We start from the raw sequence: 16,511 nt of genomic DNA, 5'->3' as shown, positions 1-16,511 counted from the left end.
TTGAATTATAACTATAATTGCAAGTAAAGAAATTTGGTCAAATGTCTTTGTCCATTTGCTTGAAAAATATATACTTGCATACCTAGAAAAATCACTTGAATCTATTATTCCTCGTGTATTATTTTGATGTCTTATTTTCAGATATGAAGAGGAAAACCAATTAAGGAAGTTAAAAGAACTTGAACAGCAAAACCTTAAAATAAAAGCTTTAGAGAAAGAAAAACAAAAAGCCAAAGAATCACAAATTTACATTCAACCTCCGGCATCTGTTGGCTTTCCAAGTATGTAATTTTTATAATGACTATAGTAATCAATTTATTATCAATGAATGTGTCTCTTTATCTTTTCTCAATTTGTAGGTAAAAATGATTTTAGCATCAAGTGTACGGATTTGTTTTCACTATTAAATGATAAATTGAAAAAGGTTTTAATTTTGGATGCTCGATTGCGCTCGGATTTTTTGATATCCCATATCAAAGATTCCCGATGCATAAACATTCCAGAAGAATGTATTAAACCAGGGTAAGTTAATTTGAATTTCCTTAAATTTTCCTCGGAATGTACAAAATCATCTTTATATAAAAACAATATTAACTATTGTTGATGTTACGAGATGACGCTATAGAAATTATGTTTTAAAACAATTTAAGTATATTTGTATAGTATATAATTTAAGTATATTATTTAATTGGACACTCTGAATCTAATGGTCAAAAATAAGTAAACGTAAGAATTTATTTCCACCATGAAATAGATACTTTTTTGTGTGTTTTTTCTTAAAATGAATGTATTAGAATAATTTATTTTTGAACATTAGATTTAGAATGTCCAATTACTGTATCATGCCCAATTACTAAGGCACTCACCGTATGTGAAATAAAGTAACTAATGAATGAAATAATTAAAATATCACAAGCAGTAATCAATTCACATTGTTAATTCAAATTACTGAACTATAAAAAAAAATGCAATTTTGTTAAAAACATTATATTTTATTTATTTTTCCATAATTTGTATTATTAAACTATCAATTACTTGTTTGCATTGAAATCTATAAACGTCCAGAGCTGCGTCCTTCCGGAAGATTAAGATAGGACTATATTCTCAGAAACATGATTCATAAACTTGCTAAGAGACGGACTACATATAAAAAAAAACAGTATCCTGGTAGCAGGTCTTAAAATCCAACAAGAGTATGTGTGTCTTACTGGTAGGTCACAAAGTCCTGTTAGTAGAACTCTTCTTCTATCATTTTAACTTCTATCATTAAAAAGGAAACAATATTTTGCCCTCCCTTAAATTCCCTGCGCTCAAAACTGATGCGTTTTATTTTTAGATGAATACTTAGGCTACAAATATTTTTGTAGTAGTGTAGTGCTGTTGTGGGCGCTCACCGATGTATGTGAGCACCACAGTGAATGAGTTAAATTTTTGCAACCAATCTCTACTATTTCTAACTCTGAAATAAAATAGACAGTGGTCGGACATGTATTTAAATTGTAAGTAATATTTACAGAACTTAGTTTATGTACAAAATTGATTTTATTACTGTTTCTTCTAGAAATTCTGCAAATAAATTAGAAAAAATCCTTCCCGATGAATCAAAACTCATCTGGTCGCAGCGAAAATACATGGATCTTATTGTTATAATGGACTGGTCTAGCACAGAATTTGTTTCCGGAAAACCTTTACATACACTCAAGACTATTTTGGAAAAGGTAATCTGATAAATCCTTTTTTTATTACTCTCAAGATCCTTGAGTTTTTGAATATTTTTACAATGTATAGAGGTTTATTGTTTTAGCTCCCGACTAGCTAGGAATTTCTTTTAGATTTTTTTTGTTACTTGTGTTTTTTCATTGAATGATGCACAAAAATAAAATCTAAACTAATAACGTTAAAAATGGATACATAAATAAAAATTACGAAATATACCTACCAATAATAATAAAAATTAAAACATACATATATGAAATACAAAATATTTTTCCGCCATTTTAAAGCCATTTGTAATAATTAATGGGCAGTTAGTGCTTGTATAGTACAAATAGAAAAGAAAAACATAATGCCTTTGAATACTTAACTTTTAATTTTTACTCATTCATATGTTCATCTAATTAATTATTGTTGGTTGTGAATTGTTACTAAGAAGAAATATAAATGTTCATGGAAGCAGAGAGAGAGGGGAGGAAAGTAGAGTTGGAGCTATACAATGTCTTCTCCCTTTTGTGTACTTTTTATTTATTTTTTATTAAAAAAAAAATTCACTATTAAATTTTTCCTTTCTCCTTCTGTATTCATTATAAATGAATGTAAAATCTGTAATTGGTCTTACTTTTTAAAGTTGTTCTCTTGTACCTCGTATTTATAAAAAAGACCATGATTTCCATAATAAATAAATATTACAGTATCAATATTTCAATAATTTAACAACTGTAAATTGATTATAAGGTAAAATATATGTGTAGGAAGTAGGATCTGGTGAGGAGTTCTGAAGAAGAAAAGGAGAGGATCTAAGAAAAAAGAGAGATATGTTCTAAGATTAGATAGTAATGTTTCAGATGTTATTGTACACCTTTTATTAAACCGTTGAACCCTTTTAGTTTTATTTTTCAGAGTATTTTTTGTTTTTTTATAAAAACATTAATATCTTGATTTTAGTGGGATCCCGAAGTTGTGTATGAAAGATCGCCTATAATTTTAGAAGGAGGTTTTGAAGGATGGCTTCTCTACTACCCGCCGTATACAACCAATCCCCATGTTACTCCACCCAACCACAACAGTCAATTAGACGACTTGTTAAGTGAGTGCGAATCAGACTTTTTAAAATAATTCATATCCTTATGCTAACCAACTCTCATGTTGTCTACTGTACTAGTACTTTGACTGAATATTCCATAGGCTTTCTTAAATATCTGTAATATTTAACATAGCCATAAGTTTTATTATGTTATTTTGAAGGGATATAGTTTGAAAAAATATATTTTAGAAATCCGTGGATGGTTTGGTACCTACGTAGAATGGTCCATTCGATTAATGTCATCATTTGCAAGGTTTATGATTGGCCAGCTAACAGACCAAAGCATTGATGCTCTAAACCAGTGTTTCCCAACCGCCAGTCCGTTGAGATTTTCTGCTGGTCCGCAGAAATACTTTTAGCCCATTTTAAAATTCCTGTACTAAAAAAAGCGTCATTTGTCATTTCCATACCAGTTATAATATAATATTAAAAACCGATAAACAAAATACTACATAAATAAAAGTTTTTATACCTGTGTTACCGGTCTGCAAAATTTTTCTCCTATTTTCACCGGTCCTGTCCACAGGCTTAAGAGGTTGGAAAACGCTGCTCTAAAACATGCATTAGAAATGTGTACAATTTTTAAGTGTTTTCAATTATTTTTCATATGTTTTAGAAAAGATTTTTTAATAAGATAAGGCAGTTTTATTATTTCTTTTGTTTTGTCCTCGTGTGAACTTTTAACGATTGAGAATTTAATGCCTCTAATTATCAGAATTGAACATTTTTTACCAAAATTTTTTTTTAATTGTTACATTTAAAAAAATTTGCTTTACTCAAAAATAGTATAAAAACACACAATATAATTCATTAGAACATATCAATTTTGAGAACATTTCATATTTTTAAGGGATGATTTTATTTTTATAATAAATTTGAAACCGGGCATTGATTTAACACTTGTTTTGTCGCTAAAATAATCTATTATGTTTGTACTAACTTGTGTTGTGTACTAGAATAACAGTAATTATTTTATTTCTACTCATATATTGTTTTATTTTTGAAATAATCAATTAGATACACATTTGTCTTTTTTTGTATTTATTTCTTCCACTGTTCTCCGAAATTTACATATTCATATAACATTTTATGTCTTCAGATGATATTGACTATCCGAGTCTCAATGAATCAGTATCTCCTGTTGATAAAAAGAGGATGTTTGATCGTACTATAAAACCAGACGTCAACAGTTCGGAAAAAGCCGTACATCCTACATCTCAATCTACATATGTATCTACACCTGCCAATTCTAACCCTAGCATTGACAGGAGTAGTAAGGTGAGATATTTTTTTTTAAATTTGATTATATTTCAATTTAAGAGAGAGATTCAAGACTAGATTTTTCTTGGGTGGAGATTCTGTGAGTTAACTGCAAACATCTATTTATTTATTAATAACATTGTACATACCTTATGATCAAAAATAAACAGGAATTTGTCTAAAAAACGCAAAATTGTAATTTTTTAACAATTTCTTTATTATCCCCTTCAAAATACTCGCCATCTGCGACACTACATTGATGCCAACGCTTAATCCAACTGTCAATGTCCAATTTTCATAGGCCTGCATAGGTATGGCCTTTAGCTCTCGCAGCGAATTCTCTTTTATGGCATCAATTGTCTCAAAGCACATTCCTCTTAATGGTAATTTTAGTATTTGGAAAAGAAAAAAGTCAGACGGGCCTGGTCTGGAGAATACGGTGCTTGGCTGATGACATTAGTAAAATTTTTGCCCAAAAACTCAGAAATAATCAACGCTGTATGAGATGGCGCATTATCGTGTTGTAAAATCCACAAATTGTCCTTCCACATATCAGGCCTTTTCTTACGAATTGCTTCACGCAGACTGCGCATAGCGTCTAAATAGTATTATTTGTTGACCGTTTGACCGTTTGACCGTTTGACCGTATGGAAGGAATTTGTAGTGCACTACACCACGAATATCGAAGAATACAGTCAACAAAACTCTAATTTTCAAACGAGTTTGACGTGGTTTTTTCGGTTTTCGCTCATTTTCGAAGCACCATTCGGAAAATTGTTGTTCGGTCGGCACATCAAACTCGTAAACCCACGTCTCGTCACCAGTTATTATGCGTTTGATGAATGTGAGGTCGCTACCAATGTTGGAAATCATCTCTTAAGCCACAGTAATTCGACGGTGCTTTTGGACAAAATTTAGTGTTTTTGGGACGAGGAGGACAGCGACGCGTTTCATGCCCAAAACATCTATTAAAAAATGATCTGCCAAATGAAATGCTCAATAATACAGCAAGCTCTCGGATTGGTATACATCGATTTTCCAACACGATTTGCTTTGCCGATTTGATATTTTCTTCGGTAACTGACGTTGTTGGGCGTCCAGTATGTTCATCATCATCATCTAAGCATTCACAACGGTCTTTGAACCTTTTATACCATTTATATGCCCGTATTTTCGACATACACGATTCGCTAAAGGCTTTATTCAACATTTTCAATGATTCGGCACACGAAATTTCATTAGCTACACAAAATTTGAGACACGCTCGTTGTTCCAATTTTTTATCTGTTCTAAGAATTTCCACACAACAATTTTTCGGCTCACTCAAACAGACGCTGACAGAATACTGAACATCCGATCGCTGTCAAACTTTGACAGATTGTCAAAACCAGTGCTGCCAACATGACATGACAACATGAAAAATAATACCAATTGGTGCAACGTGGGCATTTCAAACTAGAAATTCCCTTTTATTTTTCATCATATGGTACATTTATTAGGGACAGAGACACAGTTTATAGCGACAATAATTTTACAATTTGCTGTCAATTTTTGTTCGTTAACCATCTTTTATCTAAATTTTAACATTTGCAGGCTGCTGCTATTGAAATCTATGAAAGGAAGTCGAGAGAAATTAAAGAACTATTAGAAAAACAAGAAGAGTTGGAAGTTACTTCACTGACAATAGAAAAGAAGCGAGTTATTGCTGAAGAGGTATTTTATTCAATTAAATTTGAACACGCGTTATTGAATTATCTCCCTCGTATTTTTTATATATATTTTTTTATTTTAATATTAATGTGAGATTTAAAAAATATCTGATTTAATTCTAATCTTTGTTTATCTAAACACAAAATGTATATTATTTTGTTGCAGCTATTTAATACTTGTTTAGCGATTAAATTCCCATGTTATTTTATATGTCTGTGCCATTAGTCAAGTAAAATTCCTGAAAAGAAAAATTTAATGGAGTAACTTCTGTCTCGTAGTGTAGAGGTAGGCATGTTAGCCTACCATGCTTGGGGTCCCGGGTTCGATTCCCGCGAAGGTTGTAATGAATTTTTTTTTAAAAGGTGGTTTCCACTGAAGTATTTCATTGTTGAGACTTATGTCTCATATAATGTGTAATAAACTGCCTTTAAGTAAATAAATAAATAAATTGTCCCTGGACTGGCATCTGAAGCGTAAGACTGATCACCTTACCTTCCTGCAACAGATGGTCGAGATGCATTGCATTTGATTTAGCAATGCAGTGCCCTATGCACTACTGGGATTCGGATAAGGGTTTGATGATGATGATTCAGTACTTAAGTGTTAACTAGTCATAAATATATAAATACAGCCATGTCTAACAGAATGTTTGCTAACATTAATATATGTTTAGAATCATAATTATTATGTCCTTTTATTTATCAATTCTTATTTTTTAAATTTGTATGATGCTGTTGTAAACCAGTAGGTCACACATATATAATTAAAATTATGTTTAATAATGTTAAAATGTATTTATAAAGGTTGAGAGGGTACGCAGTGACAGACAATTTTGATAAATAGGTATTTGAACATTGGTTTTCTGCCACTCTCTCGCAAATGTCTCCCTGATACTGTGCCAAAAAGTCTACTGCACGTGCACATCAGACTGATTATGCCTAACTAAAATCGACATTTTGCTGTCCCGTTTTCTGCTTTTTTTTTCGGTTTTTTTTTTTTAGACAGTGTCGGAATAAAATTTTTGGAGTCTGCCTTTTCTGTTTTTCAAGATTATTCATTAATATATATGGACGATAAAACTGGGTGTTTTTATGAGTTTAAGGATGGTCCTATCTCCCATAAGAAACAATTTATCAGAAATGCACAACAATAGAGACACGCCAATGATAAATACGTATAGTGTCTAAAAAAATCACTGCTCTAGTTCCATAATCCAGGGAGAAAATACGGGTACATGTTTGTAGCAAGAAAATGCGGACTGCATTTCCTCTTAATTTTTTAAAATTTAAATTACAAGCTTTAGAGTAGTGGTATAATAATGTACTTTAAGTCGTATCGCAGGCTCAGAGTAGGAAGTTATTTTGTCATATGTTGAGATTAATATGTAAATATTATTTTACTGAAATACGATTTCTTTTATATAGTGGCACAAAAATATTTGGTTATATTCATGTTTTATTTATTTTCAATGTGATCATTTCTAACCCAAATATTATTATTCTTTAAATTTCTAGAAATGGAAACAGATTCAATCAACAGCGGAAATCAAACCAGAAAAAGAGAAAGATTCTGATGACGAATTAAAAGAAGAGGAACTCCTTTCAAAGATTATGCTTCTTGAAAATACTCAATTGGATACGGTAAAAATAACAAACACATTTATAATTAATTACATGTGTTTTTTAATATGAATTGTTTTACTAGGATATGAATTCTTATGATATTTTAAACAATATGTAATTTTTTATAGAATTTGGAATTTGTGATATAGAAACTGAATATATTCTATATGATTGCAAGTTGTTTATATTAACATTTTATTTTATTGTAGACAACGGAAATTTCGCAGCTGAAAAGACAATTGGAAAAATTCAGAACTAAACTCAACGCTACTGAGACTTCAACCAGCTCTACTCTTTCCGGATCTTTTAGTCCAAATGCCAACTCTCATGCAGAAATATGTAAGTCATTCTCGTTCTTATTAGGACTTAAAGGATTAATGTATTATTTGTATTTTGAGTTTGTTGCAAATTACATATTTACTAATTGATTTATTTTTAAATTTTCTTTATCATTTATTGTATGATCAATTAATAATTATTTAATGTTGGCACTCTTATTTTTTCAATTTTAATTTCTGGACCTTCTTAATGAAGGGTACGGGATGTAAAGAATGGATGTTTTGAGATAGAATGTTTTTTATTTTTCAAACCTAGACATAAATAAACTTATAAATACACCATGATAAAAAATTCCGCAAATTTGCATTTTAAATTATGCGCACTTTAATGATTTAAATTTATTTTTTCCTCACCTCGGTAAACCTTTCCTGGACATTTTTGTCAAATGTGAGCACCATCTGTATCATTATCAGTTGTTTGGCGTCTGTTTACATCAGTCCAGTTTTTGCGCTTTGTCGCATTTGAAAAATGAAAAAAATTTTGAACGAAGAGTTTATTTGAAGTTTTGTGTTTCCAACAAAATGTCTTGTTCTGATGCATTTAAAATGTTACAAAGAGCCTACGGATACTCTACTCTCTTGAAAACACGAGCATAAGAGTGGTATTCGGCATTCAAAAAACGTATCATAGAAGTTGAAGATGCACCTTGTAGTGGACGCCCTTCGACAGATGGATATTTTGGATACGAAACGCATTGCACGGTTTGTGCCAAAACACCTGAATTTTAACAATGTTTGAGTATGTCCAAATGCTTGCAGACTGGCTGGATTTCCTCCCTAGGGAGTTATTCATATTTTAATTTATTTCAACAGAGAGGGAAAACATTATTGAGTAGGAAATATGGACATCTAGGCATTTACAGGGCTTATGACCTGTCAGTCAACAAATGGAAGAGTTGAGGAAATGTGGATGTTTAAACATGGGCAGAATGGTGAATGTTACACAGTGTGTAAAGTGGCCACTTAAACCAGCCAATGACAGGTCATAAGCCCTGTAAATACCTAGACGTCCATATTCCTTACTCAATAATGTTTTCCCTCTCTGTTGAAATATTTTTTTTTTTAAAAAAGACCTGAATTTTGTTCAAAAACAGTTCCGAAAAGCAGTGGCCCATGAGATGATTTCTGAGGTAAACGATCTTACCACGGTGAAACTAGGTGGACAACAACAATTATTCTAGTGGCGCTATGGAAATGAAAGGAAAAGTCGTTAAAAAATCAAAGTTATGCTCACAGTTTTCTTTTGATTATCGAGGCGTTGTTCATTACGAGTATGTGCTAACGGGTCAAACAGTCAATAAAGAGTATTCTCTGGCTAAAATGAGGCATTTAAGAGATGCTGTCCATAGAAACCTACCAGGATCTCAATCACAGATGGCTATCGACATGCTAAAAAACGTGCTAAGTATTTGAGCGATCACAACGAACAATCATGAACACGCTGAAGTTATCGCGGTCGCGTTGCAAAACGCCATAGATAAGTTCCGTAGTCAAACGTCAAATCAAACGTCAGACACAAAGAAAACGTGCGTTCAAAAAGTGATTTGTCACACAAACAAACTGACATTTGCAATGCTCTGATTCGTTGCATGGACAAAACATTTTATGAACGAAACAGACTTTTGGAGAAAACACAGTTTGTTTGAAATCTCAGTTTTTACTAATGAAACTATAGGGGACAAAGAATGTTTTGCACGAAACTGATTAAGCAAACATGAAGTATTTTAGCAAGAGTTTAAATTGGTGTTGCCAGTACATTTTTGAAAAAAATGTGACAAATCACTTTTTGAATGTTTGCTCCTCAATATGTTTTTAATTGGACTAGGTACTGAATTTTAAGTACCTGTAAGTGGCAATTTGCATCTTTTTGTAACTGGACGACGTCTTCAGCTACTTCGTTTGCCACGGCACTGGCTACAGTCGGGACTTTTCGCCGAGGTGGCCTTTCCTGGAGGCCGCAGGCCGACTGCTGGAGAGGAAGCGGACCTTCTCTAGGGGAAGGCTCCGCTAGAGCTCTCGAGGCGCAGGTTTCCACTGAAGCGTGGAACTCCTCTGACACCTGTGCGGCGTTGGCATCCAGGATGTTAAAGGCGATCGACACCGGCGCCCACGAGGTGTTGGCCTCCAGGATATTTATATCCCGAAGACCTAGTGGACTCTGGGGGATTAACTCAGGGAACTGGCAGTCCCTATAATGCAGAGAACTTTTTTCGATACGTCACTAAGAAAAGGCAACGTACTGCAATTTCCCGTGGCGCTCAAATTTATTCTGTTCTCTGCATTTTATTGACGTGCCTTTCTTTTAATATCTTGCCATGTCTAAAACGAATATAAATATTTGATTTTTAGTATCAAAATATTATACCAGTCATCGAAACATTACTATTAATAATAACTATTCTTACAGTCTTCCACTGTTCTATTGTTTTGGGTAGACCTAACTGAGCCAATTCGTCAGCCAGCCGCTTCCACATCCTATTATTTTAATAATATTGATGTTTTTTGTTGATATTTCTTGATAAAACTCCATAGTTAATGATAATGATAAAATTTATAAATAAACTTATCAATGAAACTTCTTGGTTTAGTTTTACTTTTTATTATTTTGACCAACGAGCGCTTTCGCCTAAGTAGGCATCTTCAAGACTGGAGATGTCTGGACCAGTCTTGAAGATGCCTACTTAGGCGAAAGCGCTCGTTGGTCAAAATAATAAAAAGTAAAACTAAACCAAGAAGTTTCATTGATAAGTTTATTTATAAATTTTATCATTATCCTATTATTTTGTCAAAATCCAAGTGGACCTGTAAAACAGCCAGCAGCAAATTCTGAGTGGCCACCCATGAAAGACAAAAGCCCTTCCATTTGAGCTGGTTTAGTGCTCAATCTCTTACTGAAATTTAAATTTAACATGTAAAATGGCTCTTCCACCAAATGCCTTAAGATATATGAATGTTATATACTATAAAAAACTGCCCAGTAAAATCAAAGAAAATAAAACGTTGTGTTTGTTGTTTATCATGTACATACCTTCTTCAACATTTTTTTCGTTCAATTGCTTTCTCAATTTGATTCAAAACAAATAAATAGCATGGTAAATTGTGAACAAAAAAATAAAACTAAATTATTTTACTTACAGTTTAGGAATATTCTCCATAATTACACCGGTAAAATTCAAATATGTGACGGATTGAGCGTTGCGAAAAGTAAATATTTTGAATTTTGACATTAGATATTAGGTGTTGCCAAGCATCAGGTTGAAGTATGACAATATTAAAAAATATAATAATCCCGATCGATAACTTTCACGTATGTTTCATTTGTGACCGCGCATACAATAAACAATCACGGTGAAAAGTTGTTATCACGCCGCTAATTAGCACGTCGATAGCCATCTGTGATTGAGCTCCAGAATTATAGAGAAACAACTTATGGATTTTGCACCATGGTAATGCTCCCTCTCACAAAGTACGAATTGTGGCCGACTATTTGATCCAACTCTCTGTAAATAACATCCACCAAGCACCGTATTCTCTGGATATGACACCCTGTGACTTTTTCCTCTTCGTAAAACTTAAATTACCGCTTCATAGAAAGATATTTTTGAGCATAGATGAAATGAAAACAAAACCCAACGAAGGAATTAAAAGCCATTCCTTCATCGTACTATGAAAAGTGTATGATTGTATGGGTTAAGTGTTGCCATATGTGTATCACTTCAGATGGATGCTATTTTGAAGGCGATAAAATAAATGTAACCGAAAATTAACAAAAAAACTTTTTTATTTACCAATTTCCGGAACTATTAGCTCATAGTGTATAAATATAATGTCGGCCTCGTGGTGTAATGGTCAGCGTGTTTGCCTACCATGCAAGAGGCCTCATGTTGGATTCCCGACATGGTTGATATGAAATATTTATTTAAAAGGTGTTTACGCACAAGAATATTTCATAGTACCTGGACTGCTACCTGAAGCGTAAGACTGATCATGTATCAAAAATGATCAAGATACGCTGCGATTGGTGTACCAATGCAGTGCTCTATTCACCATTAGGTGCGAAAAGGGAAGGATGATAATGTATAAAAGAACCTGCTTAATGTAAATAGTCTATACTGTTTTATATAATCTAAAATGGTTTTCATTAATGTTAAATTATCGCTTTATTTCCAGTATCTAACTGATATCCACCCTTTGTCGCCTTGAAAGTAGAGCCTTTATGTCAAATTTTATTAAACAGAAACATCCATCCTTTATATCCTGTACCATATTGTAGTATTTCTCAAAAAAAAAAATTTTTTTCTGACACATTCTTTTGATCAAACTGGTGATTTTTCAGTTCATTCTTCATAATCCTTCGACGACTTTTTGTTTTCCTTTTTACCACTATGTTACAGAAATGTGTGATTAGAGTTATCAACTTACCTTAGATACGAGGGTTGCTACTTAAGTTTTGAGACATGGCAATACTAGTGTGAATATGTCAAATCTGACATTGTCATCGTAAAGTTTGCCATTTTTAATGGTAAACGTACTCAGAACGTTTTGTCATACGATTGATAGTTGTGTTGTTTACAGATACTTGAAAAATTAATTTTGTTATAAAATGGAACTAAATCGTGAACATTTTCGTGCGATGATTTTCTATGACTTTCGACGTGGATTAAACCAACAAGGTGTGCGGATCAACTCGCTGCAACTTTTGGCGATGAAGCACCATCTCGAGCCACGGTATTTCACTGGTTTTCTGAATTCAATCGTGGTCGCACTTCGTTACAGGAGGAATTTCGTGAAGGTCGTAGAATGGTCAATTCTGAATGGTACACCACCATTTGTTTGCCAGAAGTGTTCGGAAAAATAAGGGAAACCAATTGCAGAAGACGAATCATTCTCCACCACGGCAATGCAAGCTGTCACACATCAGCTTAAACAAGTGAATTTTTGAGCATTCAAAACATCAAATTCATGGGTCATCCGCCGTATAGTCCTGATTTGGCATCCAATGATTTTTTCTTATTCCCGCATATCAAAAATAAACTGCGAGGTCAACGTTTTCCAACGCCCGAAGAAGCGGTTGATACGTTCAAATCACATGTTTTGAGGTACTTCAATCGGACTGAAAAAAATGCTTCGAAAATTTATTCAATCGCATGCAAAAGTGTATCGATCTTCAAGGAGAATATTTTGAAAAACAATAAAGCCGTTTTCAATTATAAATATTTGTTTTTACTTGTCTATCTCAAATGTTAAGTAGCATCCCTCGTATATGTCAACTAATAAGGGGTTTCATTTTATTGATAATATTTCCAGCTAATTCTGTCGATGACTTCGAGGATGACAATTCACAGATGGATTTTGTTGAAGATGAAAATGAAAAACAGAGATTAGCTGCGGAGGCTTACGAGAGGGAACAAAATATAATAGCGATTGAAAAAGAAAAACAGAGCTTGATTAAGAAAAGGGAAGAGATGGAGATAGAAAGGAATAAAATTCTTAATGAAGCTAGAGAAAAGAAGAGATTGCTTTATCGAGAGGTAATTTTTTTTAATCCATAGTTTGGCTTTTAATTTTTTTCTTCTTTCTTTTCTTTCAAATGGGGTATACTTTTTTATAGTTTTGGTATTTATTTTATTTGCTTACATGTTTACATAAAAAAAATAGTATTTGGTACATTACGACATTAATGACCAATAATCCTGTGGCTTCGATGTGTTCCTACAGCAAACACAAGCATTCAAGAAGCAAGTGGTGTTATCACTCCTGACTTTAGATGACACACTTGTCTGTCTAGATGGTGCCATGACTATACCTATTGTACATTTAAATAGATTCTATGATTGTTTATATTAACATATTACAACAGAGATGAAGAACATTTATGAAAAGGTAATATGGATGTCTAGGCATCTACAGGGCTTATGACCTGTCAATGGCTGGTTTAAGTGGCCACTTTGCACACTGTGTAACATTCACCATTCCATTGTTGATAAATTACCTGGTCCATGAAGAAGTATAGAAATTGAAAAAATAATATTTTCAGGCGTTGCCTAGTATGTAGGTGAAATAATTCAATTAGATGAATCTCACCCGCATAAATAAAGGTTTCAGCTCTTTAACTTCACAAACATCAGATGAAGGAATTGAAGGGATATAGATGTTTAAATATAGGCAGAATGGTGAATGTTACACAGTGTGTAAAGTGGCCACTTAAACCAGCCATTGACAGGTCATAAGCCCTGTAGATGCCTAAACTTCCATATTACCTTTTCTTAAATGTTCTTCATCTCTGTTGTAATATGTTAATATAAACAGCTCCCCAGGGAGTTGAATCCAGTCCTTGTCTACAAAAATTTGGACAAACTCAAAATATTGTATGATTGTTTAGGTTAAGTTAATTCAATGTATGATATATCATTAATATCAATCTATTAGGGCTTTAATAAGCCTGTTGATTGGCTTTAAAAAAAGGGCTAGTGTCATAAATTACAATATAGAAGATTAATTTTTCATCCATTTGTGACATTACAAAAAAAAACATTACCACATCTGTATTTGTATGTAGTTAAATTTCTTTTTTAATTGACTTCGACACTGCAAAATGTTGGCAAGATAAAAATAAAATCTGACATCGACCCTTTTTGATCCAAGCAACAGAATCATGTTATGATTCCTATTAAAAGGATTTTTTTATTTATTTATTTGATAAATCTTCACTTTATTCACTTCTGTTTATGAGATCATCTAAAATCTCATATACGGAAAATGCTTTGACAGTATTAATTCATTACTTTTATTCTCTATACATTGTTTGATTTTTTTACTTCAAAGATGGCGGAAAGAGATAATGAGACTGTTCCATTGAAACAAGATGGAAATTCTACTCTCAAAAGATCATATTCATATCCTAATATCGCACAGGTAAAATTTATTTTGTTCGGAATATTATGTTGTTTCTATGTACAGAAAAAAGATTTTTTATTATGTGTCTACCAAAAATAATTTTGTATATTAAATTATCAAGTTTACTTGCATTGTAATATTGCGATCATTTTATTTAATTAAATGTTTTTTTTGTGAATTAACAATATGTTGTTAATTTCAATTATCTACATTGATTTAGATTTTTAAAAAATTGACTTCTAACAGATATTTAAACTTAGCTTTTATTAATGTCCATAAATTCATATTATCTGTTTTTCGTATTTGCCAGTCGTATTGTATCCAGGGTGTTCTTTAAACCCTGTCACATCCGAAACCACGATGATCAGTATGGGCAAGAAGACATATTGGCATATTTAAAAAAATATTTAGAACGAATAAAATTTGTAAAAATAAAATATTTAAAAAAACAAATAGTTGCTTACTTCTGCAACGGAGAAGCGAGGGGGGGCACGGCCGCGTGGTTAACGGTGTGTCTGACTCCCCCCTCCTCGTTTCTTTCCTGCAGAAGTTAGCAACCATTTGTTTTTTTTAAATATTTAATTTTTTTAAATTTTATTCGTTCTAAAAAAATATTTTAATGTTCCAATATGTCTTCTTGCTCATACTGATCATCGTGGTGTCGGATGTGACAGGGTTTAAAGAACACCTATATAAGTATTATGTCTCCACAGCTTAGTGATGAAGATTCTGAAATGATCAATATGAAGACTCCCCAGTTTGATCGCACTATCAAACCAAACCACAAAACCGAACATCGGCGAGATTTTCAGGGTGTTCCTGGCCGCCTGGTAAGTTGAAGTTTCTTACAAATAAAAGTATGTTTATTTTTAAAAAAATATATAATAAGGAAGTTAGTTTTTTTTTAAACTTATTCCACTAGCCAAACCTGTATCAAATTAGATAAATGTACATTTTATTGTGACATTATATTTTTTGTATTCAAAATCCTTTATAAATTAATTGGTAGGCAGTGTGGCGCAGTTGGTTAGATGGCCAACTGTAAAACTGGTATAGCGGGTTCGATTCTCACCTGTTGCAAAAAAACAAAATAACACATGGTTGCGATGTATTTTTCATAACTTCCCTCCACATCCCCTTTCCCACAGCTGACATAGAGGTATTGTGAATTATTTCTACAAAAAATAATTCACACCTGGTTTCCCCTGTGGTATTGTTGTGGATTTGAGGTCCGAGATTTGATGTTCGAACCCTCGTGTGCCACAACTATATTCCCATTTTATGATTTACCCAAATATTTCATTTTGAGGGCCATTTTCAATGAGTTGTAAATAACTCACTATTAGAAAATGGAAGAAATCGAGTTAGGGTAGAGTGGGATTCGAACCACAGACCTTCGATCTGTGAGTCCGAGACACTAGCCACAGAACCGCAATCCAATTCCACATCCATTTTCGCACATCCGTCGTTGTTCTACAATTTGGGTAAATTATAATAATGTGAATATTTATTTTGTATTGAAAAATAATACTAATATTAATTTTGGAAATGACTTAAATACATAAATGATGAGAGAAAATACACCAATACCAATTAACCGAAGATGCTAGGCTAAAATCCTGAAGAAAAAAGTCATTTTTTCCATTCATACATATTAATGTGCCCAATCCACCGTTCCTTTAAACATTTAGTCATAAAATAAAATACGATATAGAATTAGAAGGTTTTATCTTTGTAATTTTGAACCGTAAAAAATCTTGAGGTTGGTCACTCAGGGAACCCCCTTCCCCCCATCAGCGACACCTGGGCTGGTATTCTAAACGAAATTATAGCGCGGTATAGCGCGTTTTTACGTACTAAATACGCATTATAGCGCGCTGTAAA

The 16,511-nt window shown here is 32.8% G+C and overlaps 1 protein-coding gene across 1 annotated transcript in view; it reads left to right on the top strand.

Annotated features, from left to right (window-relative positions):
- The window catches only part of Usp8 (Ubiquitin specific protease 8), a 33,014-nt gene that overhangs the window by 3,911 nt on the left and 12,592 nt on the right, over window positions 1–16,511 (top strand). Inside the window, exons 3-13 of the mRNA XM_088233351.1 lie at window positions 142–281; window positions 360–522; window positions 1,562–1,718; window positions 2,662–2,803; window positions 3,900–4,078; window positions 5,654–5,773; window positions 7,285–7,410; window positions 7,602–7,731; window positions 13,038–13,261; window positions 14,556–14,645; window positions 15,341–15,457. Coding sequence (XP_088089477.1) covers window positions 142–281; window positions 360–522; window positions 1,562–1,718; window positions 2,662–2,803; window positions 3,900–4,078; window positions 5,654–5,773; window positions 7,285–7,410; window positions 7,602–7,731; window positions 13,038–13,261; window positions 14,556–14,645; window positions 15,341–15,457 — 1,588 coding nt within the window. The remainder of the gene's footprint in view (window positions 1–141; window positions 282–359; window positions 523–1,561; window positions 1,719–2,661; window positions 2,804–3,899; window positions 4,079–5,653; window positions 5,774–7,284; window positions 7,411–7,601; window positions 7,732–13,037; window positions 13,262–14,555; window positions 14,646–15,340; window positions 15,458–16,511) is intronic.

Source organism: Micrasema longulum, unplaced genomic scaffold (assembly GCF_059751315.1).
Source record: "Micrasema longulum isolate JH-2025_06_02 unplaced genomic scaffold, ASM5975131v1 h1tg001085l, whole genome shotgun sequence".
NCBI lineage: Eukaryota > Metazoa > Arthropoda > Insecta > Trichoptera > Brachycentridae > Micrasema > Micrasema longulum.
This window is presented reverse-complemented; position numbering and strand designations above follow the sequence as displayed.